The sequence below is a fragment of the Lepisosteus oculatus genome, chromosome 16, assembly GCF_040954835.1.
Source record: "Lepisosteus oculatus isolate fLepOcu1 chromosome 16, fLepOcu1.hap2, whole genome shotgun sequence".
In the NCBI taxonomy this organism is placed as follows: domain Eukaryota; kingdom Metazoa; phylum Chordata; class Actinopteri; order Semionotiformes; family Lepisosteidae; genus Lepisosteus; species Lepisosteus oculatus.
In genome coordinates this window covers 14,625,172-14,648,162 of record NC_090711.1, presented here as the reverse complement: position 1 = coordinate 14,648,162, position 22,991 = coordinate 14,625,172, and the positions used below count along the sequence as shown (strand labels likewise).

General features: G+C 42.3%; 1 protein-coding gene across 3 annotated transcripts in view; it reads right to left on the bottom strand.

Moving 5' to 3' along the window:
* LOC102684030 (pleckstrin homology domain-containing family G member 4B) overlaps window positions 1-19,946 on the bottom strand; it is a 50,222-nt gene extending 30,276 nt beyond the window's left edge. For all 3 annotated transcript variants that reach the window (XM_015364689.2, XM_015364691.2, XM_015364690.2), the window contains exons 1-4: window positions 19,590-19,946; window positions 5,498-5,695; window positions 1,998-3,291; window positions 137-349 (exon numbers count right to left, since the gene is read on the bottom strand). In XM_015364689.2, coding sequence (XP_015220175.2) covers window positions 137-349; window positions 1,998-3,291; window positions 5,498-5,695; window positions 19,590-19,592 — 1,708 coding nt within the window. In that variant the 5' untranslated portion in view covers window positions 19,593-19,946. The remainder of the gene's footprint in view (window positions 1-136; window positions 350-1,997; window positions 3,292-5,497; window positions 5,696-19,589) is intronic.
* Window positions 19,947-22,991: the final 3,045 nt, after the last annotated feature.

Sequence of the window (22,991 nt, the reverse complement as noted above, 5' to 3'; positions counted from 1 at the left end):
AGTGTCCTGGGCCAGCTCTTGCCCTTTGATGTGGGACAATTTGTTGCCAGCAGTGACATCTGTAAAGATAGCTGTGCTGCTCCTGTGCCCCTTAGCCCACACCCTCGTTCTCCCCAGTGGCCACTGTACCCTGTACCTGGTAGACAGGCGATTCCCAGGTGCAGAAGGTGGCTGCTGAACTGTGCAGATGGTAGCATCAGGCTGCTGGCTCTGGAGGATCCTGGTTGGGGCAGTGGTCTCACGTGCTTTTCAGCTGGGGAGGAATGGGCTGCTTTCTCAGGGCCATTATCTAGGAGGGCAGGTCCCTCTGTTTCAGCTTTGCAGGTTTGGCTGGCATCCTGAGGGGAGACTGAAGAGTATCGCCATTAGTTTTGCACCCCAGTGTCCACACTGTTAGTAAATCTCTCTTGACACCCAGACACTGATGTCATAAAGTCAGACACTGATCGAAGCCAAGTGTAGATGAACAACAGTAAGAGGAACAATTACCATAAAAATCGATATGTACTGTATCTACATATCTTAAAAGATCATGTTATGAAAGACAGCTACTATGAATTAAATTATGATTACATTTTTATTACTGTTTGTATTTTTTAAAATCTTTGGATTATTCAGAGCAATGGACAATAGATTCACTATTATTTTGTTACGAGTAATGATCAAGACACTGACCCGTAATTCCATAGATGGACAGCAGGAGATGTGGCGAGCTGAAATAGTCACCACTGGGTTCATTTCACACTTGTTTCACAACAGACTCCCCTTCTCTTGTGACATATGTGTGATACATGGCAACACATTGTGTCACAATAATGAATGGCTTTATCACCCAGGCTGAAACCTCTAGAATTGTGAATCTCACTCAACAAGAAACTCTTCAGTGTATGTACTGTATATGCTGATGTTCAGGACCTCAGCAGGCTTACTAAATATCACTGGTAGAACCATCCAGAGATGCAATCAATTATAACAAATTATACCATTTCAATTATATAAACATGATTTATATAATTAAAAAATATTTTAAATTCTGACAAATTACATGTCTCATTCTGTTCATTGATGCATCTGTGTAACAGCTCCACATTTGTCCTAACACTTTTTAATTTTAAATAGTGGTGAGAAAAGAAAGTGCACAATTCTTGCTTTGAACTTTATGGTGAACACTTTTAGGTTGAGCAAATGCAAATGTTGTCTTTACTAAAGTTGCTCTCCTTTTGCTCCTCTTTGGTTTATAGGCTAACATATGTCTGCTGCTCTTTAAGACCTGACTTGTTTTAACTCCTGAATTCGCTTACTGCCAGCACACAGTCTCCCTTGATTCCTTTATCCATTTAATATGGGTCTGCATCCATCTTTAGAATTCCTGGTGCAATTCAGAACTGTTTGACCCTGCCCTTTCCCCCTCACTGACAGCCACGTAACTCCGGGACAGGAATGCTGCAGTTCCTCAGCCTCTGCTAGGACAGATCTTTCAGCAATCGCTATTTCTGACTCTGCTAGGGCCGCTCGGTTAACTTGAATGCCCTCGTATTAGCTGGAGGTCAGTGGTTAGTGGGTCTGTATTACAGAGAAGTCTTTTCACAGCAGCAATCAAAGGCTGTGCCTAAATCATCTCTCTTTGAAAGGCAAGTTTTATTGTCATTTGGCCTCCAGCATAATGAACTGATAGCAGAGTGATTCCTGAACAGATGTCAACACAGAACGTCAGGCCTCAGGCCCCCTCAGAATGGTCAAACAGAAACGATGCTATCTCAGTCTGCACTCTTTTTCAGTATCTCTCATGGATTTGCCAAACAATTTTGACCCATAATGTTTCTGCTTAAAGCCCATTGATTTTACATGCTTGCAGGAGTCGGAACCTGATAAACTTGCACTGGGGAGATTTGTGATAATGCAAAAAAATACTAAGCAGAACACAAGAAAAAAAAGCACTAGATCAGACCATATCGATTCAGAGTCATGTCAGTACAGTCCATCACTATAGGTCTTACCTTTTTTACCTGATTTTCGTCTCTCCACTTTTGGGGATAGCAATCCAAATGCTGTTGTCTTCTTACAGTGCACTACCTGGACACTCGGTGTCATTTCTGTATAAACGCCAGGGCTTCCAGCTGCACCCACCCTTTGGCCTACAGAACATTTGCCCAGGAGCTCTGGTGCAGGGGGAGGGGGTACTGGCTTCCCTTTATTCTTGCTACTGTCTGTCCCAGAGTGCTGTGCTGTACAACAGTGCTTAGGTTTCACCTCACCCACCTCCCTGCAGATCATGGATGAACCGCTGACATCTTTGGCAACCTGGTACAGATGCTCCTCATGGCAGCACTGAGGGGTCTGGGATGGTGACACTCTCTGACAGACAGAGTCCAGCCCCCTAGCAGCCTCTTCCAAAATCTCTGCGAATCCCCCTTGTTCAAAGCTGACGGGATTCTGAAGTGCTGCCAGATAGGACTCCCGGTACCTGCACCTCAGCTCCTGGAGTTCGGACTCCCGTCCTAGTTTCCTCCTCAAGCACGGGGTGCAGGGCTCCTCGGCAAACCTGAGAGTCCGTCCGCAGGGCATGAGATTCACATTAGCTGAGGGAGGAGGCCTTGGTGCCTCCAAAGAAGAGGGGTCTGGTTTGGTCCTTTGAGGGGTCCTGCTGGTTTTCTCCTTGTTGAACTCCACCAGGTCTACATAGTCCCCTTCAAGCTCTGGGTTGCGGCTATCCCAGGTGTTCGGAGACACCCAGCCGATGGGCTTGCTGGGTGGCTTGGACTGGTCCACCTTGATGAGCCTGGTGCAGCTGCTGTCAATCAGATGCAGGGATACAGCAATGCCGTCCTTGGCAGGGAGAATCCGGGTTTCTACGGAAAAGGAGGAGGGAGGTGCGCTTGGAGGAGGAGGCCCCGGACTGATGGGCGAGCTAGCCATGGCTTTGGGCTTATCCACAAACTCAGGATTCGCCACCTGCTCCCACGGTACTTTGACTATTCCCTGATCCGTGGACAGCAGGCAGGTGCGCAGTGGGGTTCCATGGCGGCCCTGGTTGACCTCCCGCAGCCACTCCTCGGTGAAGATGCTGGGGTAGGAGGTCTCGGGGACAGGGGTCTCCTCCACCTCCCGGAAGTCCTCCAGCAGGCTCTTGAGGACGATGCGCGCAGCCTGGTCTCCAAAGGGCTCCACCTGGAGGTAGAAGTCCCCCGGGCGCAGGAGGAAGGGGTTGAGAGGGGCAAGCTGGACCACCACCCTCTCTCGCAGGCAGAGCGGCCAGCCCTCGCAGCGAAACAGCACGTCAGAGAACACAGCCTGCGGGCAGGGCCAAACATTACAGTTTATTTCTGCTCACAGGCCATCGTCAGCAAAGAAACGTTATTCCTATTTCTGCCCTTTCCCTCAAAACATATCCAGACGTAACCTAACACCTACTCTGGCAACCTTACGATGTGCGTGTCAATACACCACAAAAGGAACAAAACCAAACATCCAGATAACAGCATAACAGCATTCTCTCCACAGATGAGTCTGCCTGAGAAAAACAACCTTTTGGATTATTGTAAATTAATGGTGCAAGGCAGGTTCAGAGGAATCAGAAGTAGCCACTGATCCAAACTCCAACAGAAACTCACCCATTTGGTATCTATTACAGACAGCTGCAGAATTTGTTTTAACTCATAAATCACCTTTAAAAGAAGCTTAAGATAAGAAGTGTGACCCTCCATGTATATCCAGATGCAGTGCTGGATTAGCTGGGGGTACAGCCCTGCCTGGAACTCTCCTTTCTTTAGAAGCTAATACCCACTAAACGAGGAAGAATCTGGTTAAGCAAAAGAATGTAAAGAAGAGGCAGCTTAATCTAGACAGAGGGAAAAAAACTCATGTACAGCGCACAGACAAAAAGAAAAGCATAATTTCTACAAAACCAGGATCAAAAGTATTTCACGAATTAGGACTTGGGCTGGAAAGATGATACTCCTAAAGAAGGTATCCAGTTTTTTCTTGTTAATATCCAACTATGTAAGAATAAGGGGCTGTTAAAGGGCTACAGCAGCTACCAAGGCCACACAGGACAAGACAGCTTTTCCATCTTCCTGAGAAGGGAATCTGTGGAACATTGCATCATCTATTGACATATCCCGCTGACAAAACAATATAATCCTCTGGAACACTGACAAGCCTCCCAAGCTCTCTTGTCTGGCTCTGAGCTACAGGGTCTCTTAACACTAAAACCACTGGGATCTTCCATCCCCAAAACAATAGGCTGATTCTCTGGCTACATAAAAGAGACTTTCTTTAAGTTGGTTGACAATAAAATTCTTTTGTTCTTGTGTGGTATCAAATCACATTAATGTGAGTAACTGATCTTTTTACCTTTTTCTCAAGTGTGAATTTATATTATTTATATGTGTACACACTTGGTAAATGCTTGAGAAAGCCCGTTACCTAACCCTGAATCAGCAGAGCACCCCTAGGCTGTGATTAGCATTTTTTCACAAGATGGAACATCCATGTTTATGACAGATAAACTAGGCTTTTTTTTAACTTTGAAGCTGCCAGTTTCAAAAACACAAAGAAACAAAGTCATGTTTCCCCAGTGCTGTTGTATTCCTGTCTAGGTAATATATCTTTCAGAGAAATGAATGTAGAGTTGAGCTCAATAATTGATTAGCTTCTAAACAATTTTATTTTTGTCGTACTTAACGGTTCATAACAGCAGACAACTTTTCAACTATTTGGTTGTTCAAAAAATTCTAGTTTTGCCATTGCCATGCATTTAATTAATGGGAGATTGCTCTCAGTGGGTAATTAGTAAAAGATTGTCGGAAAACTCTGTAAACCTTCGACCCATCCATCCATATCAGAAAGCTACTTATTCTTGGTAAAGGTCATGAGAATCAGGTCCATTTTGGAAGCACACAGTGCAAGGTGGGACTCCACCCTGGTTGGAAAGAATGCATATGCACACACGGACAACTGAGAGTTTGCAAGTCAGCATAGCTGTGTTAGATGGGAAGAAACTAATGCAGCCAGAGAAAGAGAGGAGACCATGAAAGTTCAGCCCAAGTACAGAACCAAACTCAAACCGCTGAGAGGCAGAACAAACAAACAAATGGAGTTGAACACAAAAATTCAGGAGGAGGTCAAACCCTAATCTCGGCCACTTCCACCCACCTACGTATAAATATCCCACTCCTTTTGCGTTTCGTTTTCACATCCCTCACCCCTCCCATCTTTACAGGTTGTAAAGTCAGAAGATGGAGTCCACACTGGCTCTGGGACAAACTGGGTTAGGGTGAACTAAAGCTATGTGCAACATTTTGTCAAAGATGTTCATAAAATATATCTGACATTAACATCTCATCTTCTCTCATCTATCTTGTATCTTCATCTATCTTCTATCTTCCTCAAATGCCAACATCCCCCCCTAAAAAGCTTGCCTTGTTGACAAATAAAACACATATGGTGGAGCAACTGATATAGTATGAATTGTTTTTCTGTTTTGTAAGACACTCACACAGGCTGCCTGCTGTACACTTTCCAAGATGTGCTTGGCAGGGATGAGGAAGTCCAGGAGACACTGCAGCGCGTCGCCTTGGTAACGCTCCTCAATGACCCGGAACAGCTGGCTGAGGACGGTGGGTGCAGTGGCCTCAAATGGCGGGTAGAGTGCCGAAAGGGCACCCTGAATGGAAGAGTCCAGCGAGTCTGGGTTCTGCAGAAGAAGATACTGAATGTGAGAAAATGTAGGAGACTGAGAAGTAGATGGTAAGGCTCAATTCTTCTCAAAACTAATATTTCCTTTACAAACACAGGCACAGATTCAATTCAAATTTTAACACAACAGTCAATTGCAACTTGGACAAATACTAAAAGTACTGTACCAGCTGATGGTACTATTCTGTTGGGCAAAAGCCACCAATAAAGAGAAATTCACCATCTACTATATGGAAAGTTTAAAATGGGCAGATGGGTTGCAGTTAGACCAAATCAAGGTGCAGAAATTAAAGAAATATGAGAAAGAAACAGAAACCTCTGTTTTCAAAGACTACTGCAAGCAATGCTCTAGTTTGGTTATAAGGAACAGGTAATGGGTTTATTCCATGCTGAAAAGAAAAGAAAGGAAACACAACATTTCAGCTGTGAAGCCTTCTTCACCTGAACCTGTTACCTGTTCCTTTGCAGCCTATGCATGCTGATGCAGCTACCTACTTGAACTATTTTGGTTAGATATAGTCCTAGACAGCAGCCATATCACCCTGCTGCTCTTAACTGGCTACCCACTGAAGCTAAGCAGGGTTGAGCCTGGTCAGTACCTGGATGGGAGACCTCCTGGGAGGCTATGGTTGATGCTGGAAGTGGTGTCAGTGGGACCAGTGGGGGGCACCCACCCTCTGGTCTGTGTGGGTCTTAATGTCCCAGTATAGTGGCGGGAACACTATACTGTAGCAGGTGCCGTCTTTCAGATGAGATGTTAAACCGAGGTCCTGACTCTTAGCGGTCATTAAAGATCCCCAGGCAGATCCTGGTGTCTGGGCCAAATTTCCCCCCTCTGCCTTTACCAAGGCCTCCAAACTGTCCCCAGGTATGATTGGCTTGCACTTGCCCTGCGATGGACTGGCACCCTGTCCAGGGTGTACCCTGCCTTGCGCTCGTTGCTTGTCAGGTAGGCCCCGGCTTCCCGCAACACCACATGGTATAAAGCGGTTTGGTAAATCACGTGACATGAGGTGTCCTGTGGTGTTATTGCCTTATTGTCTGTTTTGTAGACAAGGAGCTAAAAGATGTCTTATGTTTCCCAGAAGTGTAAAAAGCCACCTTTTTCTATCTGTTAGTTTTTTCCCCCATTTTCCTCAGTTTATGTATAATTTCATTTATGAATTTTAACCTCTCGAATGAGAACACATGGTTGGTATTTCTAATTTGTCTGTTCATTTTCTTTCTCTAACATACACTCCCTCTAACCTCTGCTTAAAACAGCTGGATGGATCTTGCATTTTTTCAAATGTCTCTGACTATCCAAGGACACTGAAAATGTCAATACAACATCTTACCCATTTGTTTTGTGTTTTTCGCTAACATAGATGGAAGCTCTCCAGTTTACATCTTCTTATCAGAAAATAAATAGACTTTCCTATTCAGAAAGTGTTTGGCATGTTAGATTGGGTCTATCTATCCTAAATACAAATAAATGAATGCATACGTAAAAGACAAACTAGGGTTTTACAAAAACACCACTTAAATGTTTTTCCTGACTGTGCAATGTAAAGTTGACCCTTGCCAATTCTTCTGGGAGATTTTCCAAAGAAATTTGACTTTAGTATTGACTGGGAGGAGCCTTGTGGCACAGTGTTAGACTATAAAGAATTTGATTCAGATTCAATAATGAAGCAAAACTAAAAAGATAAAACAATTGCAGTGAGATTCGTAAGGTCCCACCAGTTACCAGGACTTGTAGTAGTCGAAGGACACAAAAGACTACATTAGAAGCAAGCACAAAAATCATACAATCAGACAATTCACATACTCAAATAAAGAAGAGAACAGAAAAAATATACATACACACACCATACTATTCCCTGCTGGAAAATAAGGAACATAAAAAGACACTTTCAACTACTTTCAAGTCCAGAGAGACTGTTTACTTTACATGTCTGTTTCACACAGTCTTGCTAATAAGAATTGAACCCAATTGATCTTAATTCGTCTTTTTCCCTAGTGCAGCTGCAAAACATCTCAGTCTGCAAAAGCAATTCAGCTAAAAGGCTTTCATATTTAGTTTCTTTTTTATGTTAAGATCAAAACATTTTTATTGCAGATTTTTAATGTAGTAAAGCAGACAAATGTCAAAACGAGCTCTTTTGTTTTTAAAACAGAGGTGAAGTTCCTAACTGATCTAGTCTCTGCATATTGAGAGTAAAAGGAGATAGCTAGGAGTCTTGATATGAGATGTTTGGAAATTCACAGTAGCTGTATATAAAACACATAGTATAAAGAACACAATCCCAGTTTACTGCTGACCTGCGACCTGCATGATTCCATATTTAGCCCTCCTTGATTTAGTTCAGCCATATTCCAGAAGGCCAAAGGATAATGATGAAACACAAATTTAAATACTGTATTTCCTCCCACAAGTGTGCCACTGACTAGTCTCTTAGTTTCCTCCACAGTCTCAAAACCATTCAACAGCTGCTATTCTGTCCCACCTGTTTAACAGGCCTCTGAGCCTACATATACTGTACTGCACAAACAGATGAGCATTTACTTTGTATTGCACAGTTTCAGCACAAGACCAACAATGGCTTAGATTCTCCTGTGATTTAAGATTCTTTTTCATGTTGATACACAAGCCTCTTTAACAGCTTCTGAGACTCAAATGAAGCAATGAAAGACATTTCAGACAATCTGACTAAATCTCACGTGTTTCATGACAATCAGATAAGCTCATACAAGCCTACATGGATATACTGTACAGTTAAGTGTTATTTTCATCATTACCACTTACTGTAGATATTCTACAGTGTTTTACTCTAGTTCCAATAGCTATGAAATGTAAATAAGCAGCTAACTACAACATTGTAGCAGACTTTCTCCTTAGCATGCTTACAGAGAACGAGCAGTTATTGCTGTTTTTCTCTTTCCTGCAGTCATAAAAAGTGTCTCTGAAATTCCAATACACGTGCCAAAGCTTAATTTCCTCAGTGGAAATGTACGCCTCCGAATTCTAATTGCACAAGGACGTTCTGGTGCATGATGAGTTTATTTTAATAAGAAAATACCACTGCACTTAATGTATCACAGCTGTAGATGCAGAGCAGAAGCCATTGACCTGCTGCTGCATTTCCCCTAACCTTGCCAGGCTGCGCACCTCATATGGGGAGCAAAGCCAGCACTACATACTGTATCTTGTTTGAGATCGCTTGACCTTAATCAATCTGCTAAGCCCCAGGATCATCCACGTTTCCATGTTCAACACATACATTTTTGTACTCCATCCAGGGGTCTCCGAGACCAGAGCCCTTGATATAAACAGCACATAATCTCAACCAAACTGGAACCAGTTCAAAGGCTGATCTTCAGCCAAGTGAAGAGGGAGGTTTGCATTAAGTCTTTTGTATCCGATTACGCCTGACGCCCTGCCAGCACGCTATTCAGACTCGACCCCAAGCCTTGTATTGCAACTCTCTGGCATGAGCTTTGCTCAGAAGTCTGTGAGTATTTTATGCCTTCATGTCTTGCCTCTGTATTTGGATAAAGAAATTTGAAATACACATGGAAATCAGCCTAACACATATAAGAGCACATGCAGAGATGCAAAGACTTATTTAGTTCTGTCTAAAGGCGACCCCAGGATCATCTGAACGCAAGCAGAGCTGCTGATTAAAAGATGTACTGCTTACAAGGCTGTGATCCAGAATTTTATACGGCAAGCCCTCTTTTTGATTTGAAATCCATACTTCCCTACATTGGCTATCACACACGCAGATGTCCTCTCCATTTTATTTAAACTCCAGGACATGTAATGGCTTGGCACACTGTATGACGCAGTGTCAGTGTTAAAATAAATCAGGTGCTGCTTTGATAAGAAATCAAGGTGAACCACTGCCGGGAAGAGACATGGGGAGCTGTGGCAGGACTGCAGTTAAGAAAACCTGCATCAGACCTTCCTGCTGCCTGCCTTGAGGATGGACAACTTTTAAAAGACCCACACAACTTCAGTAAATCGACCCATCCACAACTGTAAGACTAGGTGATTATTAAGGTCCTGAGACACACCTGGAGGAACAGATTCCAATACTGTGCAGACTTTATTGCTCTTACTTACTGTAGTGGTTGTTGTGGGCTGAACTAATTGAGCTTGATTAATCACCCTATTTGTTTCCTGATGATCCTAAGCAAGGAGCTTTAATGAGCTTGATTTTGAAACTTGGCTTGCAAGACCACAGAATTTGCCTGCTCCCCGTTGACGGCTGTAATTGCTCAGAATCCTCAGGGAAATAAGCGGCACTTTACAAAAAAAGGAAAGGCTGTGCCCTGCATTGTGAGGTGAGTGTCAGCCAATCCTGACCACAGTGGAACTGTTTGTGCAGAGATTAAGGTTTCTGACAACTGACAGCCTTCTCAGTCCAATGGCTGCCTTTGTGATTAAACCAACCACCTATCAAAAAGCAGGAGTGTTGCTGGGACATGTCTTTTTTGTCTCAGAGAAAGATTTACTTTTTTTCCTAGGCTACAGGCTGCATTAAGTGAATTTAGGCCTATTAGCCTGTCAGGTCAGACCTCTGTCCTTCTGAGATTACTGGGCAGAGTGAGGTCTGTGTCTGTGCTGTAATTAAGACAATTTCACTGTCAGAAACTCTCACAATGCCCTGGAGACTCTCCTATTAACCTCCCATTAAGTCTCTTTATTTCACAGGCCCAAATAAACCAGCTGACAAGGCCTGTATTGTGCTTGGCTGGTTCAGGTTGTCAGATGCCATACATACAGTACAACTATAGTATACAGCAGTACCTTAACATTCAAACATCCTCATAAACATTGGGGGGGACTGTAGTGTAAACTTTGTAAATGTAATGGAATTCAATGGATCTGGTGGACCCCAAACATGTTCACAGAGTCAGTATGTCACCCCAATGGTTCCATCGGATCATAAAGAACATTCTTTTGATTCTTCCTATGGTACAGTACGTCCACGAATCCCAGGAAAATAAAATGCCTGACCTATTAAAACACAAAGTCAAATAAATAGTGCAGTGGGTAACTATTTAATTTTAAAACTGTAATCAGAATCTCATTCAGTATCTTTTCCAATTACAAGAAGAAAGTAACTCCTTAAATCAAGCCAACTTGCTACGTTTTCAACGGTTTGTGTTCCAGTCCAAAAATATGTTCTGTATTTTATTAAGATTTCTGAAGAACTCCAAAGTTCCTGATCTATGACCCCTTACAGTATATTAGTGGAAGAATGATTACATGGGAAGAATGAGTACTGACACACAGTGGCAAAAAAAGAATGAAAAAAGTTCATTTTTATTACTCATTGAGTCAATTTCTGTGGAAATCACAATTGGATTTTATTTGAATCAATATTTTTAGAAAAACAAAACAGAATATCCACACTGAAAGGTCCTTTGTCCCTCCAGGTCCTTATACTTTCTGAAGACACCTCCTCTGCCTCTGCTGGCTCAACAGACTTCCAGGTTTATCCCTAAACACACTCAGAGACGGCAGTCTGAAGCCCCCCAGGTACAGTACAAAGGAGTACCCCCGGCCCAGAGACAGTGTGGGAAATTCAGCACAAAAAGTGACTGTGCTGTGAAACATCACTGCGGCCAGGGCAGAGGTGAGCAGGCAGCTCGCAGTGACTCATCGGAGCTGGAATAGTGGGGAGGCAGGTCCTGTGTGACCCTTCGATCAGACACAAGAGCACAGCCAATATCATATAGCCAGCAGCCGAGCAATAGAGCTTAGAAAAAGAAATAAAAACATCTCTCCTTCGAAAGCGGCTCCTCCAGGCTATGCATGCCTGCTTGTGGGTTTAGAGTAGAGATAACAGGTGTTTTTAGAGGCCTAACTATGACTAAGTCCAATAACCTTTGCAGACGCTGTATCAATCCTGTTGTGCTGTATTCCTCTCTTTTGGTTACGTATTTCTTAATGATATAATTCTTGAGCTAAAGGGGGGATAGAGAAGCTCTGTGAAGATAAAGGGGCTAGTGTAGGAGAGTTGTTTTATTGTACACCTCAGAGAGCTCTGTTGGACATGAATACCTGAGATGTCTCTTAAACAAGACCCAGTGAATTGGCAGGGGATTATTTCAACTGATTTTGTGTGCTCATTTAAGGGTTGTAAATTAAACATTAAAGCAAAAAAAACAACTTTTAATCTCTTTTAACTTCCATGAACTTTAAAAAAGCACTTTAATGAGGATACCCTCTCTACAAATGCACTGATAATAATATACAAGACAAGACAAGAACCTTGGTACTGTACCTTCCTACACAAGTCACTGACAGCAATAGAGATCTCCTGATTTTGAAACATCAACCAGCTTTGGGACACGAAGAAAGGAGAGCAGCTGGATCACTTTGCTTGTGTGGTACTGTAGCTTATTGAGCTCAGCTGCTTCTTGCTGGAAGCCAAGTGAATCCACTAGTCTGCTACAGCAACATGGGTAGGTCATCCATTCCAAACAACCGCAGATTTCCTATGTGGGTCTGACACAATATACTGTCAAGACCTTGATGCTGTTGTTGTAGTTCTTTTGAGGGGTAATTCTCTGTCTGGCTAGTACAATCCCTCACCCCCACCAACATCACACAGACGTCGAACAACAGCCCTGACTGTCTGATGTAAAGCACGTTTCCAATATCCTTTTGGTGTTCACATACAGCCGGGCAGCAGGTGTTTAAATGTTGTTAAGTGTATTAAGGCCAGCGACTGTTGTTTATGTTATCCATGTTTTTCTTCTGTTATGATGTGGCCTTGGTGACCCACAAGCGGGCCCCACATCCCTGCGAGCAGGAGGAAAACAAGCACAGCCTAGACTCTGGGCAAACCAACCCGTGGCTGAGCGCTGGAAAGAGCACAGGGACCCACTGTGGGAAAACTGCCTTTACTTCTTCACCCAGCACTCGCGGGGCCACCACACCACCACGCAGCTGCAAGTGAATGAAAACAAACTGAGGTTCAAAAGGCCTGTGTGTGCATGTCCTGAGCGGGCTCAAGAAATTCGCTGGCTGCTTTCCCTCTTCCATCTCCTCTTGTTTCTTCCCATCCTCCCAGCTTTCATTCTGCTCCTCAGCCTTTCTCCCATTCCACGGGGAGCCAGCTCTATTCCCAGGGACAGTGTGGGCTTTGTCTCCTGGGCTCTTATTAGCTGGGTTCTGGTGCTTGGCAATACGCTCACAATTCAAGCAGCCTATTCTGAAGGCCTCCTCACTATATTCACATAAAAAGGGGCTCTTCAGAGAGGAGACGCGGAATTTCCTTTTACTGCCCATTAACTCTTTCATCCCTTCTTTCAACTGCTTGTATCCATGTTCATCGTCATTCCTTTTTGCTTCTGTGACCTATAGTTTATGTGACCTCAGAATAATTAAAAGGCCACAGAAATGCCTTGTTCCTTGTTTCTCATCGTTACAATGTTGTCTCCAACAGCTCCAGTAAAGAAAATGAACTTTTAGCTGAATGGGACAAAGAGTTCTCCTCCCTTTGAAAAAATACTTTTGAAAACTGCATCAGTAAGATCTTCTCTCTCTTGAAACTCATAATGATAGGCAATTATAAAACATGAATAACCACCAATAAATTAGAGGATCATATCATTAGAGGATACAAGGGGTATTAAATACTAACAACAGGGAAACCTGAAGACTGCTTGTACTGTTAGCACATGTTTGTATCCATTTTTCATTTAAGTTAGGCACTGTGTAAGGTTCAAGCTTTTCAATCACATACCTCTTCGTATTATAATTGTGGGCAACGTTTTGGCTTTGTAACTGGGAAGCTGCGGGTTCAAATCCCAAATGAGACACTGCTGTAGTATCCTTGAGTGAGATACTTTACTCAGATTGTGCCCATAAAATACCAGCCTTCCATTTTCTAACCTCTTTATCCAATATAGGGTTGTGCAGAATCGAAGCCTATCCCAGTAAGCAATGGGCTCAAGGGGGCACCCACACAAACATGAACATACTCACAGCAGGGCCCATTTTCTCAGAAGCTGGTCAATCTTCCAATATGTTTTTGGACTATGGGAGGAAACTAGAGCAGCCAGAATAAACCCATGTGAACACAGGGAGAAGATACAAACTCTATCCAGTTAGCACCACAGGAATTAAACTGTGAGACAGCAATGCCAACCCTCGTATCACCATGTTGAGCCTTAAAATACCCAGCTTTATAAATACGTACAACTGAAAGACCCGTTGGATAAAATGGATCAAAACATTAGCCAAATACAACAACAGCAATAGGAATGCACATCTACAATCCTATGAAGGTAAGAAATGACAACTAATCTCCTATGGATCTCCACACCAAGAGCTAAGGAGTGCAGTGACAGGACTGGCATCCACAGTGCAGTCATCCAAATATAGCACTGGAATTATATTCTATATGAATACTGATGCTGAGATTCTAATTACAGCATCTAGCTTCATGCTTATATTATTTTTCTGTTTATGTTGAAAGATCTTTGCATTCATACAGCACTCTAATAAGCAAGATAGATGGGGACCATGTGCTGATTTTTTCCCATATCAAAAAACCTTGCTTTGAGGTGCTATTACACAACTAATACCATTGTTATATTATAGTTAATATTAAGAAAAACGTAATTGTCGTAGTTTTAATAACTGTACTTCTTTGATGATTAGTACTGCTGCCTGCAGACTGCCTGAGTGACAGGAAATGCTTGCATGCTTTAGTCAGAAGCAATATGGGATTTGTTCTCAGAGAAAAAAAGAAACCAAGTCTAATCTTGTTTGGAAACATTTAACCTATATTTCAAATAAATACTGTTTCACTTGGGCTTTGTTTACAGCTTTGTCTAAAAAGCGAATGCCAAAAAAATAATTCTTCTAGATGTCTCCAGAGAGAGCTGAAGTTTTGCATTAGTTCTTAATTGAACCCAGTCATGTACCACCCCTGCTGTCTAGCTGAGTTCGAGTCAGAGCAGTATGGGATCTGAATGAGCCTAAAGGGTCTAAATGAAATCTCTGTTCTGGAAACAAACCAGTTCTGAATCTTTAAGCAGCAGACTTGTTTAGACAATAGCCCATCAGAACCAGAGTGCATTGCAAGAACCCCACAGTATCATTATAGCAAAGTGAATGATAAGTGTCTGATTAAAATTCATTCGCAGAATTCCAGGAATGCCAAATGATGCCCATTCGCTCTCTTCTGCAGAATCGGCTGCTTTATGGTAATGAGAAGAGGAGTCCAAGTGGACCAGACCTGCAAAGCGTGTTGGCTGTGAAGAACCAAAAGCCAAAAAAGGTGAACAGAAGTAGACCGACCACAGGGCAGGTCTGGGACATAAAATCCCACTTCACAATAGCCCACACTTCCACAGTGTATGGCTGGGTGTGCTCTGAGTATATCTCATCATGTTGTACACTGACATGTCTACAGCCACTGTGCCACAGGGTGGGATGCTCTGACAGGCCCAGGCCAAACCTGATGAGGACGCGTTTGAGCATTAAAAAGTTGAGGTTTTAATCCTAAACATCAAATGTCTCCATTAAATTTATTTCTGTCCCCCTACCAGCATCGTGGAAAAACAAGAAAAAAAGAAATGTGTTCGATGGAGGTTTTTATTTACCAGTCTTGGCAAGCTTTCTCCCATTTTGAGCCACCCTACAACTTGAGTTAATTGCGGCATCTACAGTAGGTTCAATGCAGCCATTCGTCTTCCTCAATTGTACAGAAAATGATAAATTATGAAATCAATGTTTATTTTTCTCAGGAGGAATATTTTTTTTAAGTATCAAAGCAGCATATTGATGTTAATGTAATAGTAACCAATCAGCAATCTTTTGAACAGAGCACACAATATGACTTGGTGTGAGATGTAGTGATATCTATGCGAGCTAACAAACTCAGCATGCCACAAGACCACACATGGGGGACACTCAGTCTTAACACAGACCCTGGAGTATTGAAATGCATGTGTCTGCGCACACTTGTGTTCTTCTGAGCAGGAAACAGTGGCGGATTCTATTCTCTGTTCTCTATTCTCTGTTGATGCATCTGCGATGATAGGACTGTGAGCAGCAGGAAAGCTGCTTGAGGGTGTTGGGACAGGTGGCTCCTTACAGGATAAGAAAGTGCAGAACGAATCTCATGTGATCCAAAATTCAAAGCAAATCAACTGTTTAAATATGTTGACAGAGTAAAGGCGACACAAAGCGAGAAACCACTCCAGTTACAGTCCAAAAACCTGTGCAAATACATGTTGGAAAAGAAATGTTTTCATCTCAGGCTCAAGTGGATACAAAGAGTTTCAGCGTTCCTGATGTGAACTGGCAGGGAGTTTCACACCCCACACTTGAGTGGAAAATTAAACACTGCCATGTCTTTCATTTGAGCTCTGACTAGCCTTCCTTCTTTTCCATTGGAGTGTAAGAAATATGCATATATTGCATATGGTTATGCAAACTCAGTAACCGCTGTGTACATCTGTGTGTTTCTGTTTTGGAAAATAGAAGAATGTTCTGGCAGCGATAGGAATCAAACACTAAACTCGAATCAGCTTATTTTCTTAAACTTTCGATTTCTTTAGTTGGAATATTCAAACAAAAAAAGGAGGCTTGGTTTGAGGGAAAAGAATGCAAAACCTCCGTGAAAATCTTTGAGAACAAAGTAGATTTGAACGCAGAACAAATAACAGTATTGTTCACTACTGATGAGTTGTCAGTGGCCAGGGAGTGAGATTCACATTAAGAACGGCTGTTTCGAAGAACAGCTGTGTGTTTCTACTGGCTGCTAACAGACTGGCTTTACACCAATTTCCCTAGCTGTCTCCAGTCTGCAAGTGTACAGCCATATCTGGCACTGTTTGCAGTGTGATATCCTTTTGGTTAAATACAAGCAAGAGACCTGTGGTGGAAGTGATGTTAACCAATTAGGGTCACCTTGTTTTTGTGAAAAAATCAATTTCTGCTGGGCATGATGTCTCCTCAAACCAAAATTATGTCCACTCATTTTGTAATATCTCTGGACTTTTATGCAGTAGAAGCCTGGTTTATTGCTTAAATAAACCTAAATACTAAACAATAAAATACCAAAATTACATTAACAGTCATAGATTAAGGTTGCTGCTGGAAGAGGTGTTAATGGGACCAGCAGGGGGTGCTCACCCTGTGGTCCATGTGGGTCCTAATGCCCCAGTATAGTGAAAGGGACACTATACTGTAAACAGGCACCGTCCTTCAGATGAGACGTAAAACCGAAGTCCTGACTCTCTGTGGTCATTAAAAATCCCAGGGCGCTTCTCGAAAAGAGTTGGGGTGTAACCCCGGTGTCCTGGCCAAATTTCCCATTGACCCTTACCAATCATGGCCTCCTAATAATCCCCCTCTATGAATTGGCTTCATTACTCTGCTCTCCTCCCCACTGATAGTTGATGTGTGGTGAGCGTTCTGGCGCATTATGGCTGCCGTCGCATCATCCAGGTGGATGCTGCACATTGTTGTTGGTGGAGGGGAGTCTCCATTAGCTGTAAAGTGCTTTGAGTGGAGTGTCCAGAAAAGTGCTATATAATTGTAAGCAATTATTATTATTATTATTATTATTATTATTATTATTATTATTATTATTGTTATTATTATTATTGAGAAAAATATAGGCCCTTAGTGGATAGGTTAATATAACTATAAAATATAAAGATTAAAGGTTACAAATTTCAACTGTATGGTTTGTCTACAGAGAATCATTTTAGCTTATCCACAAAGATATTTTCCTTTTCTACCTCTGTCCCTGTTTATACTATATGTGGAGTTCTTCCCATCAATCTGAAAAATAATGGAATGTGAAGGACTACTCCTACCAAAAGAAATCCAATTTGTGGAATTAAAAATAAGCATGGTTCCACAGTGTCTCTACTAGTCTTTCCTTTCATTTTGAAAGTCTTGAAGTCCTGATGCCTAATAGTTCACTGCAATGCCCTGCAGGGCAAGATCACAGTTACTGTGTAGAACTTGATTCAGGTTGCTTGTAACCAAAATACGGTATCTTCCAGCATGGTGCGTAAATTCTGTAAATGGCCTATAAAAGGTCTCCTTCATCTTTGCAAGCACAATAGCAAGTCTGATAGTAGGCAACACTTTTTATACAACAGTAACAAATTCCAGATAAAGTAAAGATAAGCAGTTTATGTCTCAGGATTTCAAAAGCCTGACTGCCCTCTGCCAAGGCAGTTAATCTAGCAACTGCCACAGATAAGATAACTACACTTACAGTACATAAGGGCAACAGTCAGGTTGATATTTAATAACTACCACTTTTATAACATATATTCTCAAATATTCACTTGGAAATGATCGTGTACAGATTTGGTAACTGCAAGATGAATACTGGGACAAACGAGAAAAACTCACCTCAAGCTACAACGTAAAATTTCCATTCTGAAACATGACAACCACTTTGCATATTTTCCTAGCATTAGGAGAGGAGAAACCAGAAGAGGGAAATATTCTTGACTTGGACATTAGGTGAACTGAATGATTATTGACTTTTGCATTTTCCTTCATTCAGAATTATTATGTGAAACAACCACTCAACTTGTAGAGTTCACCTATTTTAAGTAATGTTCCAGCAAGCTGTCATTAAAAAGGAAAGAAAAACATGTTATAAACTTAATATACCACCCCTTTGCAAATGGTGACTTATCACAGCTAGGTTCTAATTATTCTATCTTAATACTCTAAAGTTGTTTGTACCAGGACCTGTCCAGACCAGAAGACTAACTGTACTTATGCAATTCTCTCTTTAGGTGCATCTTCCATTATTGCTGCTGTTCAACTCATATCTCCTGGTGTTCCTAGTGTTTCATTGCAGGAGTCTCACAGCATCTTAGTGTCTCTACAGTGTGCAATTAAGCAAAGCAAAACAAGTATTTCCTGCCAAATTGAGGTGCCATGGCTTGTTATCTGAAAAACTGTCCACCTCCCTCATCTACAGTTCAGAGAGGAAATATAATGTGATATGTGAAAACCTTTTCATCAGCATCAGAGTGTAACTCTATCCGTACTGGCCTGATTAATCAACTGTAACAGGAGTAGAATGTAATTAATTTAAAGGGATTATGGAAGGTGTTCTTCTTTAAATTGGGTGAAAAAAGTTGAAAAGAAGAATAAATTAATTAATACTTTCATGCAGACATGTCCAGACATAAGTAAAGTACTTTTGAAAGAGTAGCAATCTTTTGATAAAGTCCACATGCCTATTCTGCAAAATCGTTTCAGGAAGTTAACAAATAGACTCCTCAGACAAAGCCAAAATGCAGATCTTTTCTTTTGCACAGAACAAAAGTGTTGGAACAGACAGAGCATATACTGTATATCAAGAAGAAGACGAGCATGTCCATCAAACATCACTGTGCTAAACATGCGAAAAAGTGCTCTATTCAAACTAGAGACTACAGTAAGACAAAACACGAGACAGGGCTCATAAACAAGGTGCATGACAAACCAGTTGTAAATACAGTGAGCGTAGTGAAAAACAGAAAGAAGATCAGCGGGAGATCTTACATTTAAAACGAAACAGTCAGTGGCAATAATTTTAATTATAGTAATAAAACTGCGACAGACCAACTAAGCTTTAAAACTGCTTGATTCAGCAGTTCCCCAGCAATTCAGTCATCCCCAGCTCCTAGTGACAGCCAGAAAAGCAAACACACTTGGAAAGCACTGAGAGCTCCATTCAATAGCAGTTCAGGAATTCTTTCGAAACAAAGAAAAAAAAATGGTTTAGCAAAAACCTACCTGAATGAATAGCTAAAGGGCATATTGAAATTTTAAGCTATATGTCCCAGTGCTCATAAAAGAAAACATCTGCAGTTTTCTTTTTCCTTTAAAGATATAAATAAAAAAAGTCAGTTACCATCTTTCCTAAGGTGCCTTGGCTATCCTGTTAGGTTTGGTCATCTTTCTTTATGTAATCCTGCCCAAAAGAATTTTGCTGGCTGTCAGCCCCCGGGGATAGTTCAGCCTTGGGTCCACGCTGATCAAAATGTGCCCGAGAAGGTGGTGGGTGTAGGAATCCCCAACAGTAAGTCACGGCTGGACGCTGCAGGCTGCCAGGGGCAAGTCCCATGTCCTCTGATCTCCAAACCCTACAGCAGTCAGGCAGAGCCCGGAGCAGCTGGATCGGCTGCTACCTCCTTCCTTCTGCACTGTGCAGGATGTGACCATAGTCGGAGAGGGCCAGGGCGAGAGTGTAAGTAAGTGAGAGAGAGAACGAGAGTGGAGAACTGGTGCGGGGGAGGAGAACTGCTTTCCCTTTCAGAGGAAATCCCCCCTCAAGGCTTTTCAGACATTTCTCAGTGGCAGCCCCAGGTCTCTGTGCAGCTGAAAACCTAAGCACTTCCCCCTTTTACCTAGTAAATCCTTTGTTTCTGGACCTCTTCTCCTCCAGTGTTTAGGACTGGAAGTATCCCATAGCCTCCATAACTATTGCCTCATTTTGCCGTCAACTATAATCCTGCACGGCAAACACAAGAACTGTGAAACTGGGCTGGAGTGCCACAGCCAGGCAGGCGCTGACAAGTCCTGCACTGGCACAGCCCTGGCCAGAACCTAGCCCGTCTTTTGCAGACTCAGATCAAACTTTTATCAGCAGCGGCAAATCATATGTCATAATTCGACACTGTGTTTCAAAAGAAGAAGCTGGTAAGTATGTCTAAGAAGCAACTGAGAAAGTCTGTCTTTAAATCTTAAAAGCTGCACTGATCAGTTCTGCGATCTCGAAAAGACAAGCTGCAAACAATAAAAGCTTTGCAAATAGTCCTTGAAACAGAAGGAGATATAAAACAGACAGATGTTATCGTGAGGGATCAAGAAACTGCCCAAGGTCTCCTTTAGAACTGTGTGACTAGCTGCTTAAAGAGACCATTGCAGCGGCATGGGGGAATAAAATGTCTTTTTTTTCTGGTTTCATTTAACCCTGTCAGCCTCTAGGGATGGCTGCAAAAAATGAGATTATTCACAGGCACTGAGGAATTTCCGGGTCAGAGCACTTCAAACAAACACAGCAGATATGGCGGCCTGGAAACCAATTTTCATAACACCATATCATGCAGCTCCAATCATCTTTGCTAACATAGCCAACACATTTTCATGGCCAGTGTCTATTACACACAGCCCCAGGTCTGTGTGCAGTAACTCTCTGGCTGTTTAGTCTACAGTTCTCTTTCTGTTTTTAGCGTTTCAGTTTTCAGGAAGACAGAGCCATGGGATGAGCCTTAATCCTTTCGGACAATTCCTTTCCAGTGACTGGGAGACCCCTTGGGGAACTGCTTTGCTATTGTGAATTATTCCAAGCATTCTTTTTCTTTACCCCTTCTATGTTTTAATAAACAGAGATACAGTATAAACAGACCCCTCTTTCAAATCCACACCATCTCACCGGGCATTACAGAACACATTTACTTTACCACCCATAATGTTCTGTTAGCAATACTTCTCCTGCATGACTAACATACATTCTTCTGTATTATGGTCTGCATCTAAGCTGACAGTTTGTTTTCTAGGAACAAGTGCTGAAAAAAAGAAGAAAGAGAACACAATGTTTCGGCCGTGGAGCCTTCTTCAGGTGTGGGCATTTTCTGCAAGAGATACAGTAAATAAGGTTGCTGGAGGTACAAGGTGCTGTCTGGGTGATCTGGAATTGTCCTGAGGGGGACAATAGTTTGTTTTCTAATCAGGCTAGCAAAAGTGCCCCTTTTGTCACCTGATAGGAATGCCAGATACAAATTTTACCTTGCTGCTAAAGTCCAGATGTCGGGGGAGAGGGGGGGGGGGGCAATTTATTAATAATCTGGCAATTATTAAGATTTCCTTCAAAACTATTATTTAGTCAGATGCTCTTTCATGCCAAGTGAAACTAACCAGCAGATGTTGCTGAGCTACAGTGACTGCAACCCTCGGAGGATCCAATTTGTGTAAAGACTAATCTAGCCATGCAAGATGCAGAGAAAAAGCCCGGTGTATATCTGTCCTAACCTGTAACACATCAGGTGCGAATGCTGGCTCTGACTAAAGGACTACACATTTAAACTTTGAGCACAAACCAGCACAGTCATCTGACCACCTCTCAGACTCTGAGAAACATTAACAAATGAGCTGTAGCTCAGCCTGCAGATACTGTGCTGCAGGTGGAGGAGGCTTATGAGGTTGAGCACTAACTAAGCAGCCACACTGTTTAAGACAGTTTTGATTGCACTGTCCTCAAGGTAAGGGTTTCACAATTAAAGTTTAGAAGCCAACAAACTCCCTTTACAAACCACACAAGAGTGTATCACACAAGAGAGGGAACACCCCTCCCCATAACATGTAGAGGGCTTTATCTTACGTGAGTCCTTGGTACATTTGCTGTGATACTGTAAATGAAATGCTGACGTGTTTTACTGGTCCTTGTCAAACATCCGAGCGATAGCTCACAAAGCAAAACTCAACAGCTTGCAAAAAATGAATAAAAACATGGCTAAACATGATGGGAATTGGGCATTGCATGTAATTAGGAAAATCCAAGGAGTCCTTCAGCCTCTCTCATCAGTATAAAAGATAAACAAAGTCAGAGGGCAGCTGAACAAATGACACATTTGATGACTAATGCTGGGAAGGTTTTTAGCAATTACTCTGCAAGAAGTGGTCAGGAACACAGTGCACAAGGAGGTGTAAGCAAAACTCCTCGTGTTCTCAGTTCTCCATTGTCCCACTAACAGCATCTGAACAAGTTCATTTCCTGTGTGTGATGCTCACTGGACAAACATCCGAGAGCTGTCCTGCATACCAGCCGCTGTTGTTACAGTTCACAAACCTGAGAAGACGCGAATGTGTGCTCAGAATTCATGTCCACCCTTCCTGCACTTTCGGCTCTTTGTAGAGAGATTAATCGAAGCTCTGCTTCCGAAAGCCAAGTATCCAAGCGCTACCCAACAACCAATGAAGCAAGCACAGCTTCCCTTTTCAGAGACGCTTGCCCTTCCGTGAGATGCGGGGTTGTTTATAATCCGAGGAGTTTTGTTTAGACTGTCGGAGGAGTAATCTTAAACATCGAGATATCAAAATCAGTCACAGTATGTAAATACAGCTTCCAGACAGGAAGCCAAGCTGAATTTCCCCAGGCTGCTAAATGAACAGAGAAAAGACTTCATAAATATTGCTCCCGTTTCTAAAGTGTCTGAAGGTGTACTGAATTGCACCACTTCACTTTTCTTATCTTGGGAAAAAGGGGCTCATGTTTCTCCATGTCTAGTGTTAAACGTGTCTTCTTTATCTGCAC